A 24,737-nucleotide genomic window follows, 5' to 3' on the forward strand; every position below is an offset into this window, starting at 1 on the left:
TCATTATATTAGTCAAAATCCCCATTGTTGACTCCTAGATTAATGTTGAGTTTATAGAGTCATTGTACGTTCAAAGAGACCCTTCTTGGGCTTTTGAATCATGTAAAAAGGTTTACTATTGAGTCAAATATATTTTATGTAACCTCCACACCAAGTCAGCCTAGAAGAGATCAAGTCGGCCTAAGGACATCAATTCGACCTCACTTGGAGCCTATAAACAGAAGGAAGTCAAATTCATTTGGAGCATCTCATCTCAAGCTAGTTCGATATCTCTAAGGAAGTTGGAGAAGTGCGAAGTGGGTCTAAGGAAGAAAAATGAAGTGCGAGTTGGGTCAAGTCTAAGGAGAAGAAGAAAATCAAAATTTTGGAGCTTCTTTCTCTCTGTTTGGTGCCCTAGTTTTGGAGATTGAAGTCTTCCAAGTTTTGCTACTGCGTGATGCCGGAAGCTGCTGCATAGTTGAAGTTGCTGGGAAGGAAGCGCTGCTAGAAAGAGGTTGAAGGTCTGGGAGGCTGACTTGGTGTGGAGGGGAAGGTTTGGTCTTTGTCTAGGGTGAAGAGTCTCAAAGAATACCATTGAAAGGAAGAGATTTTGACTGGGTTTTCACTTGGCATAGTGCCTACATCTTGTGTCTCTTATTTTGTGATCTTCATACACACATAATATGGTAATTGCTTGATGAAAGATAAGATAATAAAGAAGTAAAAGAAGCCAACACAACTCACAAGTAATTATCAAGTAAGGAGAATCAAACCCTAATCTATTTGCATTGATTTTCCAACATTGGGAGTATGACTTTTCGAATAGTGATGGCCTCTTATTCCTTTCTTCTTCTTGCCTTGGAAAACAAAGGTAGTAGGTTCTTCTTCCTCATGCTTGGGAATTATTCCGCCAGAAATCATTCTGGCCTCTTCGTGACTGCACTTTCCCAGGAGCGCATCAAATGTAGGAAACTTGTCATTGTTACTGATGGTATTAATAAAAGTTTCCCAAGAAAAAGGAAGACCTCTAAGTGTAATCAACACCAACTCTTTATCATAAACAACTTCACCAGAAGTTGACAACCAATCTTTGATTTTTGATATCCTCATGAAGTATGCTTGAATGGTCTCTCCTCTGTTCATCTTAATATCCTTGAGCTGATTCTTCAGAGCAAAAATTTGACTCAAGTTGTTCACTTGATACATTCCAATAAGCTTGTCATACATTTCTTTGGCTTTCTTCAAGTTGGAGACGTAAGTGATGAGGTGATCTCCAAGAGAATCAAGGATAATCTTTCGACCGTTGACTTCTCCTTTCTTGTATCTGACCTTGATAACAAATTTGGAGTTTTTAGTTGGTTTTGTTAACTCTCCTTCAACATACTCCAAAATATCATGTTCCTCAAGAGTAATATCCAATTTAGCCTTCCATGGGAAGAAGTTTGAAGCATCAACTGAATTCTCTTCATTCTTAAAGTAAGAGGAAGACATCTTAATCTGCTCAAAATTTCAGCAACAAATAGAAAGAGATAACAAGAGATATTTCAACAGCGAATGAGATATTTCAACAACAAAAGAGGAGATATTTCAACAGAAAATGAGCAACGGAACAATAGGTGATATTTTAGCAAAAAATGGGTTGCAAATAGTGTGGACAACACTATATTTCAGCAGAAAATGGGCTGTAAATAGAGTGGACAAGAGATATTTTAGCAGAAAATGCGCTGCAAATAGAGTGGGCAATACTTGATATTTCAACAGAAAATGGGTTTTGTTGACCACTACGTGTCAATGACCCATAGCAGTACACCCCCTTTTTTTGCAAAAGGGATATCGCTCAATCAACGTGTCTGTGCCATTCGACTATCATCATCAACCTAATCATGTTATATTGTAAAACCAGTCTGCATTTGTAAATTGTAAATAATCTTAGTAGATCCGTGTCATGTATGTAATTGCCTAGGTAAACTTAATTTTCTAGTGATGATTTACGTTGTGGAAGGTTTTTTGTCTCACCGATCCATGATCGGCAGAGTTTTCCTTCAGCCTAACCCCAAATCCGGAATGGATTTTGTCATTAGAATCTTAGGGGAGTCCTAGTGTGCTAGATCGAGTCTATGTAAAAGTGATGTGGGAATAATCTTAACTATTTGGTTAGGTTATTTTATTACAAATTGCTTGATCTGCTAGATTATATTTGTATCACAGAACTGGGTAGTCTGTGAGGGTCTATATCAAATGGGTTTTCCCCCTTGAGATGTAAAAATGTAAAAAATCATGATGTAAAATGTCTTGAGGGTTAGACAAATCATTTATCCCCTCATAAGCCCTAGGTCTTAGGTAATTTTAAATTTTCCAAAGGCTAAATTCGAGGGTCCTTTAAAAATTTAAATTTTAAAAAGTCCAGGGACTAAGGTTAATTGATTATTTTGCTAAAATTTTATGCCCTTGGTCCCTAGGTTAAGTCAAAGTCAAAGTTTTGAAGAAATAAATGCAAAATTTTAATTTTTTGAATTTATTAAATATATTTAATTGAAAAATTCGAAATTTCCTCAATATTTAAAATTTCGACGGATGAGATTAAAAGAAATTTTGATCTTCATCGACGGTCGTGATCACCTTGACAAGGACCACTCGAACTAGCCGTTGGGAAATTTTTCTTTTGAATAGGGGGTTAGTTGTTATTTGAGATGATTCGATCTTTGAGTCATGTGCTAAGGAAAGCTCTCTTGTAATCGTTTTTCATGTGCAATAAAGAAAGACTTTGGGGTTAATTTCTGCTGGTGTTACTCTTCGTGGAAATGCTGTAAGATGTTTTATTTTCATGCATAGGTTTAAATTTCAGCCATTGATGATAGCTTTATGAAGAGTGATTTTAAACACAGGTATCTTGTTTGGTCACTAGGGTTTGAATGGTAGTTTAAATTCTGAATATAATGGCAGGTATCTCCATTAGATCTGAATTTTATTGTCGTTTTCTCTCTCTATGTTAATGGTTGAATTAAGTTGTGTAGGAAATTTTTGATTTTAAGATCATCGGGCGTTCGGGGAAGTTTTTAGTTGGACCAACCAACTCCCGAATAGCATTTTCTGAAGAGCCCAGCTGGTTTTGATCCCGGGCTTATCATTAGAACTTCTGTTGTGGATGCATGAAGGGTTTTCTGAAGCACCTCATCTTAAATTTAAAATTTTAAAAATATATGTGGCATAATGACAAATCTGGCTGCTTAGAGCCTTTAACTTGTGAATATTGTAATTATTTAGCTAGTTTTTGGGGTTTTTAGTTTCATCCTTGCATATATTGTTTCTGGGCGTTTTGTTTTGCCATTGCAGGTTGCAGATCTGAAGAGGAGATTTTGCTTGAAGCCAGATCTAGGCCCTGGAGGGTAAGATCTGGCCTCAGAGTCAGCTCTTGCAGGGGTTTCTGAAGAAATTTGAAGGTTTCCCAGGCCTGGTGTTTATCTTTGTTATAGGAAAATTTTCGAATTTTTTTTTAAGCAGGCTGTGGGATTGCTGCCAAACCTCCACGCAGCTTTCTCCCACTGGCCAGTCTCTGCTCTACCCGCGTTTTTCAAAACCTTGCTGTCTCAAGGTTGCATATCTCACCATCTCTACGTTCATCCTCAAAGCCATCACATTGCCATAGCTTCGTCTCTTGTATCTGTAGCCTTGCTCCTCTCCATCGTGCTGCCTCCTCCTCGTCAACCTCCACAACTACATATTCCTGCGTCCTCCCTACGCAGCTCCACCTTCCTTCCTCTGCCGCGTCAACTCCAGCAACCCGTGAATTTTTTCCCTACAGTCGAGCCTCTCTCTATCCGCAACCTCCACGTGATTATATTGCTGCATGCGGTAGGCCCAAACATTCCTCTGCGTTGAGCTGGCCGTTATCGTATCTACGCATTGCCCATCCGCTCGCCATCCCACGCTCCTTGCTCGAGCTCCGTCCCTTATCATTGTTCGCTGTCATCAAATCGCTGCTCCCGCTACCGTCCATTCCTTCGCAGCCCTCCTCGCATCTCTTCTCTGCCAGCCCGCATTCCTCGACCCTCATTCCACGCCCTCTTTCTCTCTGCCCGTCGAAGTCTCCATTCCGCCCTCGATCCAACACGCAACTTTTCCCCACGTGGTTTCTTTTCCCTTCCTTGCTTTGCACCTGCAACCTCCAAGCTTTCCTCCTTAGCCCGAGCCTCCTCGTCCTCCCTCACACTGTTGTTGAACTCTCCCTGTGGTCACCAAACTTGTAGATGTACACAACACAACAGCTAATAAAGCATCCAAATTTTCATGTTTACATTTCACTTGTCTTTTATAAACATTTAGGGTTAGCGTAGTTTTTTTTAGTTTCATTTAAAATTTGGGTTTGATTTTTATTTCATTGGGTTTGGTTGAATCCATTTTAATTAGATTTGAATTTAGTTTTATTTTTGTTATATTTTGATTTTAATTTCAAATCTTTGCCTTGTTTGTTATTTTTTTTATGTATATACTTTATTTAGGTGAATTCACATTTTTGTAATAGTCTAGTTTATTTTTAGTTTACATTAGTTTTAGTTGGTCACTTTTTAAGACATTTCAATTTTCATTTTGATTTTATTTGTTTTGATTTTCTTTGATTTCAAAATAAGTAAATAAATAAATAAATAAATAAATAATATATATATATATATATATATTTCTGAGCAAATTGGATGTGTTTGGTCACCTTAAAATTGAAAATATTTTGTTAATTATTTATTGCATTGAGTCTTGCTTAGCAAATTGAGAAAAAGATTTTCTAAGTTTCTAGAATTTAAAGCTTCTTTGTGCTAAGGCTAAAATTTGAAAGGTGGATCTTCGTGGTATCATTGTTTGCCATTTTACTATAGTTAAATGTGCTTAAATTTCAATATTTGAGGATTAACTATTTGAAGGTGGTGAAACTTTCCTGGATTTGGTTCTTTAAGCATACATCTTTTATTTATGGGATATGAACTGGTTAGCATCTAAATTTTGTGGTTATTTAAAGCATTTGCATCTCTTGAAATTTAATTGCTAAGACATTTTGCTTCTATAGAAAATCTTTCGTTATTGCTTGAATTATTTTATGCTTGTTACATATAAGATATTTTGCAAATTTTTCAAGCAGTCATTAATTATTTCATAAGCAGCAGTAGCTAATCGATTACTTGGATCATTAACTCCATAAGGCACTGGTATTAATCATTTAAAATTTAATCAAATCTTGCTGAGCTTTAATTAAGTATTCAATTTGCTTTGCCGTGTCTCTCAAACCTGCTGATTCCCAGCTGGTTCTCCCTTTTCCCATAGGGTCTAACCCCCTTAGCCTGCTATAGGGAGATGGCTTAAAAGGAGAGATCGGGGATCATGGTGACAGCCCCCGATCTGAGCATTGTCGCAGTGCCTAGACACTCTGTGCGACAACATTTTTTGGCGCCGCTGCCGGGGATAGAGTTTTTTTGTCCTTGGTCCTCACGACATTAATCTTTTCAATCATCTCATCTTTTCTGCCATTCATTAGCCTGTCAAGCAGCAAGCCTTTCCTGGCGTCATTTGATCTTTTAATCGCCCTATCTTTCGTCATCTCAATAATCGTTTCATCTGCATCTTTAGCTCGTTTCTTGTTTGGGTGGCGACTCCATTACTTTTCTTTTATTCTCAGACAAGAAGTCCCCCATATCCGGTTGTTTGTTGCCTTTTGGATCCTAGAGTTAGATTCATGTTCAAGTGGCGATTCCACTTCTTTCATCTCTTAATTTTCTTGAGCAAAGGTCTCTCTCTATCATCCATTTAGTCCCTCATTATTCATCATGGATTATTCGTTTACCCCGTGTCATTTTACTGATGTTCTCCATGATATTCCGGAAGTGGCCATTTCTAAATTGTCTTTGTTCTCGGGTGGTGATTCAGTCGCTGTTAGAAAGCATCTATGCAGGTTTTCTCGTATAATGCTCATATATTGTAGTTCTCCCTAGTATGATCATGAAGATGTCAAAATGCGTTTATTTGCATTTTCTTTAAAGGGTGATGCTTTGAATTGGTTTAATAATTGTCCTGAAGATTCTTTCACTTCTTTACAAGACATCGTTCATGCTTTTAAAGATAGATATTGTTATCAAGATAACTCGCCTTGTGCCCCTAAAATTATGCAACAGAATGAAAGTGATTTTGTGAAGGATTCAATTGTCGATGAAAGATTTCAAGACAATTCTCCATATTAGAATGTGCCATCCACTTGTACCGTTGCAGATCAAATCCATGATAGTGGAAAAGCAGGGACAAATTGTCAAATCAGTGTCTACAGTGAAAGGGAAAATCAGAAGCAAATTATAGAAGAACTAATGCGACTGGTAAAAAATATGGAGATTAATCAAGAAAAGTTTGTAACTGATTACGTCAATGATATGAGAAATTTATACACTCACCTGGAAAAGCGAGATAAGGAGATGGAAACCATGAAAGCTAATCATGATAGGGAAATTAATTCTATGAAAAACAAGTTATTAACTATGGATGAAGAAATTACCATCATGACATTCGATTATAATAATCAGTTGGCTACCATGCAAGCAAATCATAAGAAAGAGATAAAGTATATGCAACATTGCTTGATGACCATAAAAGCAAAGAATGACAAAGTAATAAAAGATATGGAAGCTAATCAGATATGTCTTCAAAATAATTTATTGAGCATGGAGGAAGACCATGCCAGGGAAATCAATGCTATGAAGGTTGAACACTCTAACCAGATGGATGCCATAACAGTATAGGTACAAAAATTTCACCATCGGTCAGAGGATGAAAGAAACAAGGAGATGTCAATAGATCAGAAGCCTCCTTATCTGCTGCAACAAGCTCCATCTTATTATGAGGAGGTCATTGGTTCCATTGAAAAGTGGTTAATTGAAGGTGACCCAGATAAAATAAAAAACGATAAAGATCAGATGCAAAATGAAGAAAGACATGTCACGCATATCTTACATACTTCATCTGAGAGTTTTGAAGCAGGATGTTCCACAAAGAAAAAACGCAAGAGAAAGAGAACGAGAAAGCGATTTGATGCCTTAGATGGACGCGAGCAACTGGATTTTCGGATAGGAAAAAGTCCTACCGTATGCAGAATTGGACATGGCACATCCGAGAAGCAACCGACAGATTTGCCTGAAAGCAGGCAAATGCTCAGTATACACTATATTGAACGCATATGATGCCATGGGGCATCCTCTGTATTTCTAACCCTACTCCTTGTCTTTTCAACCTTTCATTTCTGTTTAAGGATTGATTTACTTTTCATGTTACTAGAGATGCAGATTCTAGATTCTCACATTCCTACAATGCAGCAACGTGTCCCCAAGTAGAGCCAAATGTTGACCACTATGTGTCAACGACCCATAGCAGTACACCCCCTTTTTTTCGCAAAAGAGATATCGCTCAATCAACATGTCCATGCCATTCGACTATCATCATCAACCTAATCATGTTATATTGTAAACCCAGTTTGTATGTGTAAATTGTAAATAATCTCAGGAGATCTGTGTCATGTATGTAATTGCCTAGGTAAACCTAATTTTCTAGTGATGATCTACGTTTTGGAAGGTTTTTTGTCTCACCAATCCATGATCGGCAGAGTTTTCCTTCAGCCTAACCCCAAAGCCGGAATGGAGTTTGTCATTAGAATCTTAGGGGAGTCCTAGTGTGCTAGATCGAGTCTATGTAAAAGTGATTTGAGAATAATCTTAACTATTTGGTTAGGTTATTTTATTACAAATTGTTTGATTTGCTAGATTATATTTGTGTCGCAGAACTGGATAGTCTGTGAGGGTCTATATCAAATGGGTTTTCCCCCTTGAGATGTAAAAATGTAAAAAATCATATGTAAAATGTCTTGAGGGTTAGAAAAATAATTTATCCCCTCATAAGTCTTAGGTCTTAGGTAATTTTAAATTTTCCAAAGGCTAAATTCGAAGGTCCTTTAAAAAATTAAATTTTAAAAGGTCCAGGGACTAAGGTTAATTCATTATTTTGCTAAAATTTTATGCCCTTGGTTAAGTCAAAGTCAAAGTTTTGAGGAAATAAATGCAAAAATTTAATTTTTTGAATTTATTAAATATATTTAACTGAAAAATTCGAAATTTCCTCAATATTTAAAATTTCGACGGATGGGATTAAAAGAAATTTTGATCTTCATCGACGGTCGAGATCACTTTGACAAGGATCACTCAAATTAGCCGTTGGGAAATTTTTCTTTAAATAGGGGGTTAGTTGTTATTTGAGATGATTCGATCTTTTTGAGTCGTGTGCTAAGGAAAGCTCTCTTGTGTAAGATGTTTTATTTTCATGCACATGTTTAAATTTCAGCCATTGATGATAGCTTTATAAAGAGTGATTTTAAACACGGGTATCTTGTTTGGTCACTAGGGGTTTGAATGGTAATTTAAAATCTGAATATAATGGCAGGTATCTCCATTAGATCTGAATTTTATTGTCGTTTTCTCTCTCTATGTTAATGGTTGAATTAAGTTGTGTAGGAAATTTTTGATTTTAAGATCATCGGGCGTTTGGGGAAGTTTTTAGTTGGACTAGCGAACTCCCGAATAGTATTTTCTGAAGAGCCCAGCTGGTTTTGATCTCCGCCTTATCATTAGAACTTCTGTTGTGGATGCATGAAGGATTTCCTGAAGCATCTCTTCTTAAATTTAAAATTTTAAAAATATATGTGTGGCATAATGACAAATTTCGCTGCTTAGAGCCTTTAACTTGTGAATATTGTAATTATTTAGCTAGTTTTTGGGGGTTTTAGTTTCATCCTTGCATATATTGTTTCTGGGCGTTTTGTTTTGCCATTGCAGGTTGCAGATCTGAAGAGGAGATTTTGCTTGAAGCCAAATCTAGGCCCTGGAGGGTAAGATATGGCCTCAGAATCGGCTCTTGCAGGGGTTTCTGAAGAAATTTGAAGGTTTCCTAGGCCTGGTGTTTATCTTTGTTACTAGAAAATTTTCGAATTTTTTTTAAGCAGGCTGTGGGATTGCTGCGAAACTTCCATGCAGCGTTCTCCCACAGGCCAGTCTCTGCTCTACCTGCGTTTTTCAAACCCTTGTTGTCTCAAGGTTGCATATCTCACCATCTTTGCGTTCATCCTCAAAGCCATCACACTGCCATAACTTCGTCTCTTGTATCTGCAGCCTTGCTCCTCTCCGTTGCGCTGCCTCCTCCTCGTCAACCTCCACAACTGCATATCCCTGCATCCTCCCTACGCAGCTCCACCTTCCTTCCTTTGCCGCGTCCACTCCAACAACCCGTGAATTTTTTCCCTACAGTCGAGCCTCTCTCTATCCGCAGCCTCCATGTGATTTCATTGCTGCCTGCGACAGGCCCAAACATCCCTCTACGTTGAGCTGGCTGCTATCCTATCTACGCACTGCCCATCCGTTGGCCAACCCACGCTCCTTGCTCGAGCTTCGTCCCTCATCACTGTTCGCTATCATCAAATCGCTGCTCCCGCTGCCGTCCATTCCTTCGTAACCCTCCTCCTTGTGTCTCTTCTCTGCCAGCCCACATTCCTCGGCCCTCATTCCGCGCCCTCTTTCTCTCTGCCTGTCGAAGTCTCCATTCTGCCCTCGATCCAACCCGTAGCTTCTCCCCACGCGGTTTCTTTTCCCTTCCTTGCTTCGCACCTGCAACCTCCAAGCTTTCCTCCTTAGCCTGAGCCTCCTCGTCCTCCCTCAACGCTGTTGTCGAACTCTCTCTGTCGTCGCCAAACCTGCAAATGCACACAACACAACAGCTAACAATGCATTCAACTTTTCATTTTTACATTTCACTTGTATTTTATAAACACTTAGGGTTAGCGTAGTTTTTTTTAGTTTCATTTAAAATTTGGGTTTGATTTTTATTTCGTTGGGTTTGGTTGAATCCCTTTTAATTAGATTTGAATTTTGTTTTATTTTTGTTATATTTTGATTTTAATTTCAAATCTTTGCCTTGTTTGTTATTTTTTTTTATGTATATACTTTATTTAGGTGAATTCACATTTTTGTAATAGTCTAGTTTATTTTTAGTTTACATTAGTTTTAGTTGGTCACTTTTTAAGACATTTCAATTTTCATTTTGATTTTATTTTATTTGATTTTCTTTGATTTCAATATATATATATATATATATATATATATATTTTTCTGAGCAAATTGGATGTGTTTGGTCACCTTAAAATTGAAAATATTTTGTTAATCATTTATTGCATTGAGTCTTGCTTAGCAAATTGAGAAAAAGATTTTCTAAGTTTCTAGAATTTAAAGCTTCTTTGTGCTAAGGCTGAAATTTGGAAGGTGGATCTTCGTGGTATTACTGTTTGCCATTTTATTATAGTTAAATGTGCTTAAATTTCAATATTTGAGGATTAACTATTTGAAGGTGGTGAAAATTTCCTGGATTTGGTTCTTTAAGCATACATCTTTTATTTCTGGGATATGAACTGGTTAGCATTTAAATTTTGTGGTTATTTAAAGCATTTGCATCTCTTGAAATTTAATTGCTAAGACATTTTGCTTCTATAGAAAATCTTTCGTTATTGCTTGAATTGTTTAATGCTCGTTACATATCAGATATTTTGCAAATTTTTCAAGCAGTCATTAATTATTTCATAAGCAGCAGTGACTAATTGATTACTTGGATCATTAAATCCATAAGGCATTGGTATTAATCATTTAAAATTTAATCAAATCTTGCTAAGCTTTAATTAAGTATTCAATTTGCTTCGCTGTGTCTCCAAACCGGCTGATTCCCAGCTGGTTCTCCCTTTTCCCATAGGGTCTACCCCCCTTAGCTTGCTATAGGGAGACAACTTAAAAGGAGAGATCAGGGATCAAGGTGACAACCCCCGATCTGAGTGTTGTTGGGGTGCCTAGACACTCTGTGTGACAACAGGTTGTAAATAAAGTGGACAACAAGAGATATTTTCACACAAAATGGGCTGGAACAACACTTGCCTTCACCAAAGCTGTGATACCATGTTGAAATTCTGAATTTTTATGCTGTAACAATTAGTTGATCCAATAACTTCTTTAATCTACAATATTGGTTAAGAAAATGTAGATAGATCATAGAACATAAACCATATACATAATAGAAGACAACCAAGAACTCAGTAAGACAGTGAGTTTAGGTCCAATAACCAGGGGAAAACCTACAAGGGGAAACCCAACTGCATTCTTCTTCTATTAGAATTCAAATGTTCAACAGAGATACAAAATACAACGAGAGAGAGGAGAATTTCATCCAAATCTGAAAAAAAATATCTGATAGTAGTAGCTAAATTACTTTGGCTCACGAAGTTATGCTCTTACTCTTCAAGACTATATCTCACTCTCTCTCAATTCTTCTCTAGCCTCTCTAGTTGTCTCTTTCTCAAGTTCGTACTCTCCTTTCATAATGCACAAGTGAGTAATGGAGAGGATGAGAGGCACAAGTATATAGGAAGAGAAAGGAGGTCGAATTCATGGAGCAGTAACTCCCATGCCTTGAGGAGAAGTCACATATTCCAAAATAGGAGTGTAACTTATGCCATAAAGGAGGTACACTTGCCTTAGTAACTCATGCCATCAAGAGGGAGTACACATGCCTTAGTGACTTGTGCCATAAAGAAGGAGAACGCATGCCTTAGTAATTCGAGCCATTAAGGAGAAGTGTAATATATGCATTAAAGAGGTGTAAGAGGAATCTTTTTATGACGAGTCATTAAAGTGTGTAAGAGTGTAAGAGGTGCATAAGAGAATTAAAGAGAGGGATGAATGAATCCATTGAGAGAGAGAGAGAGAGAGTAATGTATCATTGAATGAGAGAGTACGATTTGCCATCAAGGAGAGAGATGTGAAGTGGCATGATTGATATATGGCACTCCCTCTAATTCCATAGGAATGAGGAGATATGAAATATTTTGTCATGATGACCCAACCAAAGTACAAACATATCACATTTGGATATCTTATCTTTGAAGGCATTTTTACTCCAATTACCTAGCTCAAATGGGAGCATATGGTAACTGAATGGAAAACTTATTTTGAGATTTTTTTCAGCAATATATGACACATCGTCTAACTCTTCACAATTGAGGAGAAATGAATTTTTGATTATTCACAATACATTTTTCCAGTTGCACAAGTCGGCCCAGTCAGTGGACAAGTTGGCCCTAACCTAACATCCAAACACACTATAAATAGGCATGAGAAGGAGCATTTCTGATCGCTTGACTCAAGCATTTGGTTCTGTGTTTAGGAGAGTGAAGAAGCATGCTCAAAGTTCATACTTCATGAACCAAGAAGAAGTGAAGTAGAGTTGAAACAAATTTCTATGGAAGGGTTTTGACACATCTTTTGAAGGGTTTTTGGCATTGTTCTTGGGAAAGGTTTCTAGTTTGTTTGAGGTCTGTTTCTAAGGGTCGAGTACATGTGTGTTTGAAGACTGAGCAAGATGAGTTCTAGTGAGGAGAAGGCCGAGCTTTAGGCTTGTCTTAAGGGCCGAATTTGTCCCTGTAGAGGCCGAGTTTCAATCTTGTCTTAAGGCTAGGTTGTAGTTTTGATTTGAGGGCCAAGTCCTGTTGGTGTGAAGGCTGAGTACCACTGTTTGAAGGCCAAGATTTAGGGGATGAGTTTTTCTATTTGAAGGTTGAGTTTTAGGGTTGAGTTCTGCTATTTGATGGTCTAGTTCAACCTTGGTTTGAAGGCCAAGCCTTGGTGTCTTGAAGGCCAATTCAGGCTTGATTTGAAGTCCAAGTTCTGGTGCATTGAAGGCTATGTTCAAGTTGGATTTTGCATTTACTGTGAATTGATACTTACTAAAGATTGGTGTTCTCATCTTCTTGACAAGTTGGAGCCTACAATTTTGTAACTTGGTGCTTACAGAGGATTGGTGTCCTCACAAATATTGTAATAAATTAAATATTCTTTTCCAGTGTTTCTTCTTCAAATTTTGATTTGCACTTTAATCTCTATATTCATACGTTGTGGATGGTTGGCTATATAATGTGAATTCAATTTCAAGATTAGCTAAGTGAAAAATTGTCAAAAGTAATGAAACACTGATTCACCCGCCCTCTTAGTATTTCCAACAATCGATATCATAGCAAGCTTCTTCAAGAATAGTCTAACGACTAGAAGAAAATCTTATAGGGGGCCATGGCTAGTGGAGAAGCATTCGTCAAAATTCCTTTCATTGGTGGAACACATTTTGACTTTTGGAAGATAAGAATGAGAATGCATTTGATGATTCTTGGTGTTGACGTTTGGCAATTTGTTACAAATGGATATAAGGTCCCATCCTCTCCTCCAATTGATCAAGATGGGAGAAAGGCTTATGTCTCCAATGCAAAAGCTATGAACTCCATTTTAAGTGGCTTTTCAAATTCAGAATTTGTTAAAGTTATGCAATATGAATAAACTAAAGAGATGTGGGACAAGCTTGTAAGCAACTGTAAAGGAGATGACAAAGATAGAAGGCACGACTTTAGACTTTCCAAAGACAATTCGAAAGCATGAAAATGAATGATGAAGAAGATGTTGCTGCTTATTTTCTTTGAGTAGATGAAGTGGTTAATTCTTTCAAAGGATTTGGTGAAGAAGTTAAAGAAACAATAGTTGTTCAAAAATTTTGAGGTCTCTTCCTCTGCGTTTTGATGCCAAGGTCTTTGCCATAGAGGAATTAAGGGATTTGGAGAATCTGAAAATGGACTGTTAGAAAATCAGAAAGGCAGAAAGATTTTCTTATTCTTGATAATTACTTGTGATGTCCTTGATTCGTTATTACGATTCTTTATATCTTCTTTCTTTCAGCTCATCAAGCAATTACCAAAGCAATAGCACATAAAACAATGGACACCAGATGTAGGCACTATGCTAGGGAAAAACCCCCCTCGAGGGGAAAACCTAGTCAAGAAAATTCTTCCTTTCAATGGTATTCTTTGAGACTCTTCACCCTAGACAAAGACTAGACCTTCCCTCCACACTAAGTCAGTGTCCCAAATCTTCGACCTCTTTCCAGCAACTTTGACTAGGCAGCAACTTCTAGCATCAGGCAGCTTTTGACATCAGTGAAACTTGGAAGACTTTGATCTCCCAATTTAGGGCACAAAACAGAGAGAGAGAGGCACCAAAATTTCAATTTGCTTCTTTTCCTTAGACTCCACCCAACACGCACATCCTTTGGCTTCTCGGCTTCAGACTTCGCACTTCCCAACTTCCTTAGAGATATCGAACTTGCTTGAGATGAAGTGCTTCAAATGACTTAGACTTGCTTCTATTTATAGGCTCCATGCGAGCTCGAATTAGTGTCTTTAGGCTGACTTGGTGTGGAGGATACATAAATTATATTTGACTCAATTCATAACCTTTTTACATGATTCAAAAACCCAAGAAAGGTCTCTTTAAAAGTACAATGACTATTGACTCAGAATAAATCCTAAAACATGGTGACCCAAGCATGAAACCCATGCTTTAATAAGTTTCTTTTCTTTATTCTTTTGACAAGTACATTACAAGATGACTCAAATACATTAAATGAAGACCGAACCTAGTTACATTTTCCAACATGGACAAGCTTCATGGAATTGTTACTGCATATGAAATGAGGACAAGAAACCCATCACATAAGGAAGCGACATTTAAAGCATCAAGTCAAGAAAATGGAAGTCTGGTGACTATTCTAGTGATGAGTCTGATACAGAAATGGCTCAGCTAGTCAGAAAACTAAAGAGAATATCCAAATTCACAGGTAGGTTACCTCTCGTCTGTTTTAATTGTGGTAAGATATGACATTTTGCTGCTAAGTGTCCTTACAAGGAAGATAGTGATGATGAAGAAGAACCCAGGAAATGGGTCTTCAAAGGAAAATCTTTGAAAAATAAAAATCTCTATTCCAAAGTGGATAATGATTTTTTTTTGAAGAAAAATATGATTCTGATGATGATAGAAGATAGATCCTATTTTTAGCCACAAACGAGGAATCCAGCATAGACAAAGTAGAGGAGCAAAAAGAAAAGGCAGGAGAAAGTGTTGAAGGCAAGTGGATCTTGAAGCAAAACTTATCAGCGTATTAGAAGAAATTGATAACCTCAGGAAGAAGAACAATAGACTATCCAAGCAAATCATGAGTCAAGACTGAAAAAAAGAAAGCAAAATGAGTGGAAGAATTGTTGAACAGTCAGCTAAAAGAAAAGGCAGAAAACTGTGAAAAGCTTGAAGCAAAAATGGTCTCATTAAGGAAAGAGCTAGATAAGCTCAACAAAAACATGAAAAGCTCTCAAACCCTGGATGTTGTTCTCAGTGGTCAAAGATCACCACATGACAAGACCGGTCTCGGTTATATGGTTGAGACTTCATACAAAGAAGACACAAACACCAAGTCACCAAGTACAGAGCAAGGACAAGAGACAGGAAGAGTGTGCAAACATAGCTACACCAAAAAGAAATACTGTTGCTCTCAAGAAGTCCATTCAGAATGCAAGTAGCAATCCAAATTCTAGAATTACACTTTCAGACTTAGATGGTGACCAAAATGGAGTGTTATACTTTCAAGGTTAGTGCTCTAGCCATTTTGGTGTGTTTGTTGTTCCTTACCACTAGTGTCCATCGATTTTCGCATGTGTTCATTGCTTGGGAGGCTTTAGGAGATGGGGTGTTTTGCATGCTCTGGGTTGTAGCAGAATTAGCTTGTGACGTAAGCAGACAATCATGGATACTGTGGTCTGGGCTTTGAAATTGAAAGCAAGTGTCAAGTGGATTTATATAATGAATCCAATGTTGTATAACCTTACCCCTTACCTATATGAACACAAATTCCTTAAGGTCCTTTGACAGTTTCACCTTAACACAAATTCGACCTAGGGTTAAAGAACCATTCAGTTTTATGGCATATGAAATTCCCTAAAGGTGCAGACATACACTCTAGGGCTGGCCATCCTTGCATTGGAGGCTGAGAAATTCAACTCAAATTGAGCAGTATGGAGCAACTTTATCAACAAAAAAGTCACATGACCATGCAGAGAAAACAACCAAGATGTTCTTGTTGACCCAGGGGCCTCGGTGCAAGATTACCATCACATTGGCTAAGTTACAAAATGGAACAGAAGGAAACCCTGGTCAGAGTTTGTGTATGTGTGCAGTCCCGACCATGTAGCTCCCACACTTTTCTGATCCATCTTTTGATAACATGTCTCCACGAGTCACCCTCATGAGAAAGTAACCTTGAATGGAGCTTGCCTGAAACTGATCACATAAACTCTCATAATCAGATTCAAAAAAATTGCTCATGGGGTTCAATACCTCATGGTATACACCTTTGTGGAATGACTTTCTGGGGAGTCTTGGGTGCCATTACCGCTCTCCGGACCAGTTGCAGCTCCAAACATAACAAGGTTTTTTGGAGCAGTGAAGTGTCCTTATCACCCCCACATTGTGATCAAATGGCCATGCCCTGAGAGGCCAGCTAGGACTTTTGAATGTGAAAATGCTGGGCAATAATTCTGCAACAAACCCAAAAGTTCCCAATGCTTCAGGCCATGGCACCACTAGATTTTAGTTACTTTCAGCGTGCACTTGCATTTGTTCATCAGAGGCAATTCAGTCAAGACCCTTTCAAAAAGTTTCCAAAATAAATTATAATTGCGAATCCCAATTTCATTATTTATGTGAATGTTCCTTTTCCCCTGAAGTTATTTAGGTGTAGACAGTAGCAGCCTATGTGAATCATTATCATGGTCAAACATGAAATATCATGAGGCAAGGAATTGGGAGTTGGCAGCATATTTGTGGTTTTGCCAAGGGCAGTTTGAAAGGCAATCTAGGAATTGACTCCCAACACATTTATTGGTTCTGTTTGTGTTTTTTTGTTTTTTGATTAACTCAGCTTTTCTCAACATGCAGGCTTTGCAAATGTGAAATTTATGAGTGATTTACCTTTCATCATGTAGAAAGTAATTTAGAAAGTCATTCCTCCTTTTTACCAAGTTCAAAGGTGCGTTGAACAACTTGATGTTTGTGAGACTTTTATAGAGTAATTCAGTGAATTTTCCTTTTTTCCCCTTGTCGTATCAATGATTATCAAAGCATGGGCACATTTCTCCTTGTAAGGAAACATGGTGAAAACAGTTACATTCAGTTTATTTTACACAATTGCTTCATTACTTTATAGTTCAATTGATCCTTGTAAAAGTTCCTAATCTGTTTCAAATATATGCAGGCAAGGAAAGCGCAAGACAAATGACAAATTTCTAATCTGTTTCAATTCATCCACTCCACTTTGATATGGAGATGTCTCAAAAACATTCAATGTCAATTCAAATTATTTTTACGAGACTCGAGTCTATTGACGTTTCCTTTCGTTTTGTTATTATTATTGTACATTGGAAAAAGTAGAATTATTAGAAATTATCCCAGCAAAGAGGATGGCTTAAGATCTAGCATGCAGAGTTGATGAGGTCATAATGATTTTTACTAGCACATGATGAAAGCAAATGACGATACTTGAGGTAGTTTAAATGCCTTCATTTATATGCAGAAGCAGGGATCAAAGAATTAACAGTCATGTTTATAACGTCAAAACTCTATTGTGATTGCTTCATATAAGACGGTCATTTTTTTTGGCTGTAACGGTGGAGGGCATAGAATGAAAATTGTTTCCGTGAATGATTGCAATACACTTGCTGTGTATCATTTACACCTTGTTCAATGTTACCCGGTGAAACATGAAAAGGAGAAACATTGTTGAGAGTTGACAAGCTTTGCTAATTAAAATTTATGGGGTGCCAGACACTAGCCTAGTTTAAAAGAAATGGGACGGCTGACCTCCATTATCTGTTCCACGTTATTGAATATTCATATATCAATAAGTCAAGAAGGGTAGTGGATTTACCTTTACCAACCCTTCCTCTCTCTCTCTGGGTACATAAACGTATGTGGTCTCTATTTTGTTTTCCCAAAACAAATTTTTAAATAAAATGTCTTTTAACTGCCAATATAAAAAATACATGTGCATTTAGACATTTATTTTAAAAAACAAGTTGCAAATGTAGGGACCACTAGCATTAGCTAATTCAAACTTTGGGAAAGTTGAAAAGCAAAATCATCCATTAGCTTAACCAATGCCTCATGTGCAAAAGGTGAAAACTCACGAGGTCTAGAGCATTAAACAACGCAAAATCCATCGACTCAAGGCTAACATAGGAAGTCAAAGATGATTAAATAGCAGCGAGGATAAGTGCATAATCGGTACACAGATTGTTATGATCGTGTGATTCAATGCCAATCATCTACTATTGGTGTTCATCCATACCTACTAGGCTCAAGAGGTTTCTCAACCTACAAGATGGTGAGAGCTAGTGTAGGAAACATGTCATCTTGTTGTGCTTATGAGGGCAGGCTAGTGGTGAGGGCTCTCCCTCCACTTTCTGCCAACATGACCAGCTTGATTGTGTGGTGTATGGTTAAACTGTTAGGATTGTGTCAATGTCTAAAGAATAACCATGAAAAGCAAGTTAATGAGACTCAAAAGTATATCCAATGTAAATACATAGTGGTAGTGCTAAGTGAATGCCCAATGCTATATTATCAAAAGGAGAAAAGAACTAAGTACATAGCTATAAGAAATGCAAAATAAGTTTACAAGTAAAACCACGGCAAATATAAAGGGTGTCAGGGCTGCTTGTAGCTAGATGGTGGAGTGAAATGGTGGAGGTTCATCACTCGTAACAACCAATTTTGTGGGGAAGAATTGTTAACTTCAGCACTCATTGCTTGATTGAACTTGAATAGTATTATTTATGTGTTGAGAGAGCCTCATTTTGGAACTACCTAGCAATGATCTATCTATCTATCTAATGGTGTCTACCTTGGACCTTGGAACAAATGCTCCTTGTAAATCTCATTTGAAGTTGGTTGACAACTTGGGGTGGGGGGTGTCAAGAAGAAATTTGAGGTCTCTTTGATATGATATCCCAAGTGATATGGGCCTTTGCCTAATGCTTGTCATCTCAAGCAAACAAGACATGGAAGAAAGAGGTGAGTTTTTTATGCGGTCTCTTTGATATGATATCCCAAGTGATATGGGCCTTTGCCTAATGCTTGTCATCTCAAGCAAACAAGACATGGAAGAAAGAGGTGATTTTTTTATGGGCTTTTGTTAGCAGGTTTGCACAAAGATGTCTACGGATCTTTTTCATAGAAAGATCTAGGAATCTATGAGCTAGATAACAAAAGAATGTGGAAAGGGAAACACCGGAGTCTTGGTAAAGGGAGGTACCAAGACTTTAGAAGAACAAAGCGCTAGTAAGGTTATCAATCCTGATTAGGAGTAGAGTCACCAAGAGTTTAGATGTTGTGAAGTAAGTGTCAAATCTAAGTATAGCCTTGAGATATAAAGGATGGACCACAAACTCCAACTAGATGATGGACCAAAGAACTCTCTATTAGCGATGGATAATGCACAATGGTAGGAGGGTCAACACTTACTTGCCTTAACATAGTCAATACAAAGAAAGCTAGGCCCCAAGACTTTGAGACCTTAAATGATCAACTTGAAATTAGAAAGGACATTGGGTTTAATGTTAATTTTAGATAACAATGGTATGTTCTATGCATAGCACAATTACTTCAATGTCTTTTAGCAGTAATTTCCAATAGCAATCACATTAACCATTAATCACATTGACAATAACTGTAGATAGAACATGAAATAGTAAAATGCAGAAGACAAGCCAAGACAAGAGGACACCAATTTTGGCGGATGCCAGGGAAAAACCCCAATGTGGGGAAAACCCTTTGATCAATTCTTTTTATTATTATATCAAATGTTTAACAAAGATAGAGAGTACAAAAAGTCAAAGTTGACTTGCCAAATTAAAGTCAAAACAACCTTGTCAAATTTGCAGTCAACTGTAGTCAAATTTAGTTCTAACTAGAAAGCCAACGATTGTTAAATCATCAACAAAAATGTCTCTGTTGAAGCTCGGTCAAACTCAGTCAAACTCGACTTGAACATGTCAAAATCAACCCAAAACAGTCACAAAGTCATCGATTAAATTTGGTCAAACTTTTCCCTGAAGTCTACAGTCAACCTATGGTGCACCCGCGGTCAACCCTATGGTCGAAGTGCTTAGAATATCTTGGTTTCTGTGCCATTAGATGCAGCTCTCCAAAACTGAAATTTGACCCAAAAATAGTAGTCAAACTTGTCAAATACCACTTGGTCAACATTGGTCAAACATTGCAACAATCCTGCGATTCGACCCTATAATTTGTCCTCTTTTCCATCCACACGTGTGAGAAGAATTCGACTGCCCAATAGTTGTACGAACCAATTAGATAAGGAGAGAGAAGAATGTGTGAGTGAGTGAGGTGCCAAATGAGGTTGGAGGACACTTACATTTTTACAAGTCATTGAAGGTGAAAAGACACATCCATTGGGCTTCCAGAGCCTGCTTGATGATGTCGCTGACGTTGACAATTTGCACGTGTGGGCATAAATTCAAAAACACATTTATGCATGTCCAAATTTGATGATCTTTAGGTCAATTTTGGTCCTCTCGAAAAGAGGAATTCATTGCAATAATCATTTCCATCAAATGGGTTGTCCAAAGTGGAATTTGGCCCTAGTTTCCAATTTTAACATCTAATTATTTTGTTGAAGAGGTGCTTCTTGGAATTGATGTCATAAAAGTGACTCTGAAAGGATCATTTCTCATGATTGGTTGTCTAAATGTAGGTCAAGTGATCAATATCCCTTATTTAGTTGAGGTTTAAAAGAATGTCTCGTAATAAATCAATGCCTTGAGAGCTAAATGCCCAAACATGTCTATGTGGTAGTGATCTTGATCTTCTCCCCTTAGTGGTGGAAGTGGTAGTTAGAGATAACATTTTTCAATGTGTTAAATTTCATAACCTTAAGTCTTATTCATAATAACTGTCACTATAAAATATCATAAAGGGTGGATACAATGAACTAAATAGGCAAAGGGAAGCACTTAGAGGTGTGTTGCTTATGGTACGAGGGGCATTTCCCTAAAAATATAGCAGGGTCCTTGTGTGGGTCACATTCAACTCAACCTTTTGCATTTGGATTACGGTTTGCATGAATTAGTGAGTTGGCATTTCATGTGAAGCTCTAGTAGGGAAACATTATTAAATGAAGTAACACCTCTTTTTCCATATGATAAAGAACACATCTACTCTTATAAGATGCAATGTTGCTCATATCTCCAAAAATTAGGGGAGTATATTGCCAAGTAAGATGTACTTTATAAAGGATGGATTTGGGGAGTTATTAACCACAAAAGGAGTCAACTCAATTTTGGGGAAACTTAACAAGTGGACAATATCTAAGGAGCTCTTTGAAAGTTCCACTTATACCACATAAACAATGTTTGTGTTGTAACACACCTAGGCAGGGGATGTTCTAACAATAGGTAGACTCTCCAAGATGAATTACCAGGAAGAAAATGCCTTTAGGTTCCACAAATGGCTTCCAAAGGCCTTGAAGTGTGAACGACTATTTCTTATAATTCGAGTTTGACTTCCATGTTTTAATCATTCTACCATCTAAAATACTTTCCTTTCATAGAGCCACTTATAACCATTCCTAGGGTTATGTAATAAGAGCCCTTACCCTATTACACTAGTTGTCCAAGGTTTGTGAAAAGAGAATCACAGATATCCTCAATGCTTTCCAAAATGAGTTTGTCATTCTTGGCAAGTTGAAATCATTTTTTAAGCTTAGGGCATGTCATCCTATGCCTGGGTTGGGTGTCAAAGATCCTTTGATAGAGTTGATACCTTTTTCAAAGAATTTAATGTTTGAAAACTAAGTGTTTTCTTGAAAGGTCTTACCTTCACGTAATAAAATAGGATTCTACCATGAAGAATGGTTATTAAATGAAAGGTTTTACCCGAGGCCTTGACCCTTGTTCTCAAGGAAAGGCTTAATTACTTCACAAGCCTTCCAAGTACCAAGTCATAAATGTACTTTTGATCTTACCCATGGATGGATATACTACTAGAGTTTGGAGATAAGTGCCTTACAAGTATCTCTTTACAAAGGGTGCCCCTAGAATATACAATCCCTCCAAGTTTCTTCACCTTCCAAAGCATGAAACACGCATAAGGAAATTGCTATATTTTTAGGGAAATGCCCCTCATACCATAAGCAACAATTCCTCAAAGGCCTTGTGCTTGAATTCGAGGTTTTATGGTTCACCACAACTCCTATTGAACTCTATGGAAGCTTTGTCTCTGGATTTAGTAGCCCACAAGAAGCTTCTCAATGTTTTATGCTCTCATTAATAAGAACCCAAGGAGGGTACCCAATGGGATGCATAATATCGGTGTTGTTGCATACCTTAGTGCAAATTTGAAACTTGGTCGCAATCAGCGTAAGGTTTGTGAACCACTTCTTGCTCTTCTTTTCATTTTTCTTAATGAATGCTTCCTAAAGATTCTTAATAGAAGTTGGAAAAGAAAAAGAAATGACAAAAAAATTTGAACGCCCCTCAAACTAGGTTACTGGCTATCTTGGACTTTGTTGATAGCATAGGCTTTTGGCCCACAAAATTTTAGACCCAAAGGCCTCACCAAAAAATTGAAGGCATGCCATAGGATTTTCTTATGGGCACCGATTTTCAAGGATAATATGGAATGGATTATCAACAAGAAATCCCATTTAAGGGATGTTCATAATCATTTATAGGGATTGGAATACCTATGATCATTCCTTGGCCCATCTTGTTATAAGTGAGGCATACAACATAGTGGCCATAGGGCAACCTGATCTAATGGATTTGAACAAGTCCACCTTTTCTTATTTACAATAGTGAATGAAAAGATAAATTAATGATTTGACAAAAAGGATCTCAACAATGTTGAGAAAAAAACACCTAAAGCCTAGTGCCTTGAGCTTTTCCAAAATAAAAGGCCATTCCACGATCATATATGCTTTCTCAATGCCTAGCTTAATGAAAAGAGATTTTATTTCATTCCATATTGGTATGAAATTATATAGCGTAAGCCAACATTTTATGGACCACACATATTCAAGTCTAAGGATCTTGGTAGGATGAGTTTAACATAGAGGGATAAGGCCTAAGACAAGATTTGGTCCTCTAGTTTGTTATAAGTTCTAGGTCATCACAGTTTGAGATGAATATGATGAGAGCTTGCTAAATGTTAGCCCCAAATGCTTACTGCCTTGTAAAATTGTAGTAGGGTAGGCTAAATAAAGTCCCATGTAGTGTTGTAAAATTCAATGGAAAACTATCAAATCTTGGTGATTTGTCTTCTATCATTGCTGTTATTAGGAGTCATTGATGGCATGCCATTATTTTCTCCTTTGTGAGTCATCGTAGCACCACATCCAAACATATTTGCACGACAACTACAACTCTTGATTATATGATCATCTTGTAGTGATTGATACATTTTATTTAATGCTCTCCTAGTAGCTAAGTTAGCTCAAGATTATTTTAATCGCATGAATTTTTCTCCTTGGCTTCTTTGATGGGCAGGTCATTGGAAAAACCATTTATAGCTAGTTAGCAACTATGCCCCTTGTCAAGTTTGTTCATTTTAAGAGTGGTGAATCTTGGCAACTTGACCTATATTTCTTTATGATAAAAGTTAGAGTGAAGCGGTTCTGTAATTTAGCTTCACAAGTTAATGCCATTTTTGTACAACATAGGAGATTTGGTGTTCAAAATGTACCGAGCAAGGTCTTTTGGCTTGTGCCTTAGCCAACGAAGACCTCAAATTTCCCTCATGAGTTAGACTTCAATTAGGATGAGTTATTTCTAGTTTATTGTAATAATCATCAAGTTAACATGCGTATAGTTGGAGCTTCAGTTAAATAAGAGTCTTCATCCGCTTGACTACAAAACGAAGTGGCGGTTACAGTTTAGTTAGAGCGAGTTAGCTTCCACTGTTGGTTGGAGAGAGAACGAGTTTAGAACTCTAGTGTTGATTGGATAAAAGATGAGAAGAAATCTTAGTTAACTTGTAAGTCAGAACTCGAGTTCTAAATTTGCGTTGGGCCTCCTTGCATGTTCAAATTGGGCCTATAAAGAGGAGGATGAAGGCACAAGGAATTCATAGTTTTTGTGCACAATGCTTTGTGTGACAAGACAACTCAAGAGTTTGTGGGAGGAGCCTTGATTATGGAGAGCGTAGGAATTGTTTCCTAGGAAACAGGAGCAATAAGTGCACAAGGATTTAGGATGTGATTGTGTGCAGTGAAGAGGAGCTGAGTCCTAAGAAATAGGAGGTAGGAAGTGCACAGGGAGATAAAGATTTTCCCTATAAAATAGGAGCTGATCTATGCTCAAGAATAGGGGTTGATGTGTGCAAGGAAATAGGGACCTAGTGCACAAGGATTAAGGAGCCTCTAGTGCCCAAAAATCAAGCAGAAGAGAGCGGGTTTTGTAGAGCAAGTGAAGGAGGCAATAAAGGAACAATTGTGTGCTAGAGGACCGAGATCAAGCATGATCAAGGCTAGGCAAGATCAATTTTATTCGCTGAGATTTGTGAGAGAAGTAAAACGCTTTTTCAAAGAGAAGATTGCTTTGTAATAGATCTAAGTGCTCTAGAACAATCAATAAAATAGGCACATCAAGCAATTAGGTTTTCCTTATTGGGTTTTTTAAGAAAAATAAGTGTGTCAATTTGTGCATGTGTTTTTATATCTGTGTTTTTATTCCACTGTTGATTAATTATTAAGAGGCTCTGTATCTAGGT

The 24,737-nt window shown here is 37.5% G+C and overlaps 1 protein-coding gene across 2 annotated transcripts in view; it reads left to right on the forward strand.

The window, feature by feature from the left end:
* LOC149161347 (uncharacterized) overlaps positions 1-17,664 on the forward strand; it is an 81,856-nt gene extending 64,192 nt beyond the window's left edge. For both annotated transcript variants that reach the window (XM_089436945.1, XM_089436947.1), the window contains one exon: positions 17,206-17,664. In XM_089436945.1, coding sequence (XP_089293071.1) covers positions 17,206-17,269 — 64 coding nt within the window. In that variant the 3' untranslated portion in view covers positions 17,270-17,664. The remainder of the gene's footprint in view (positions 1-17,205) is intronic.
* Positions 17,665-24,737: the final 7,073 nt, after the last annotated feature.

Source organism: Pinus tabuliformis, chromosome 5_2, assembly GCF_031772625.1.
Source record: "Pinus tabuliformis cultivar Carrire ecotype Pingquan chromosome 5_2, CPIR1, whole genome shotgun sequence".
NCBI classification, from domain to species: domain Eukaryota; kingdom Viridiplantae; phylum Streptophyta; class Pinopsida; order Pinales; family Pinaceae; genus Pinus; species Pinus tabuliformis.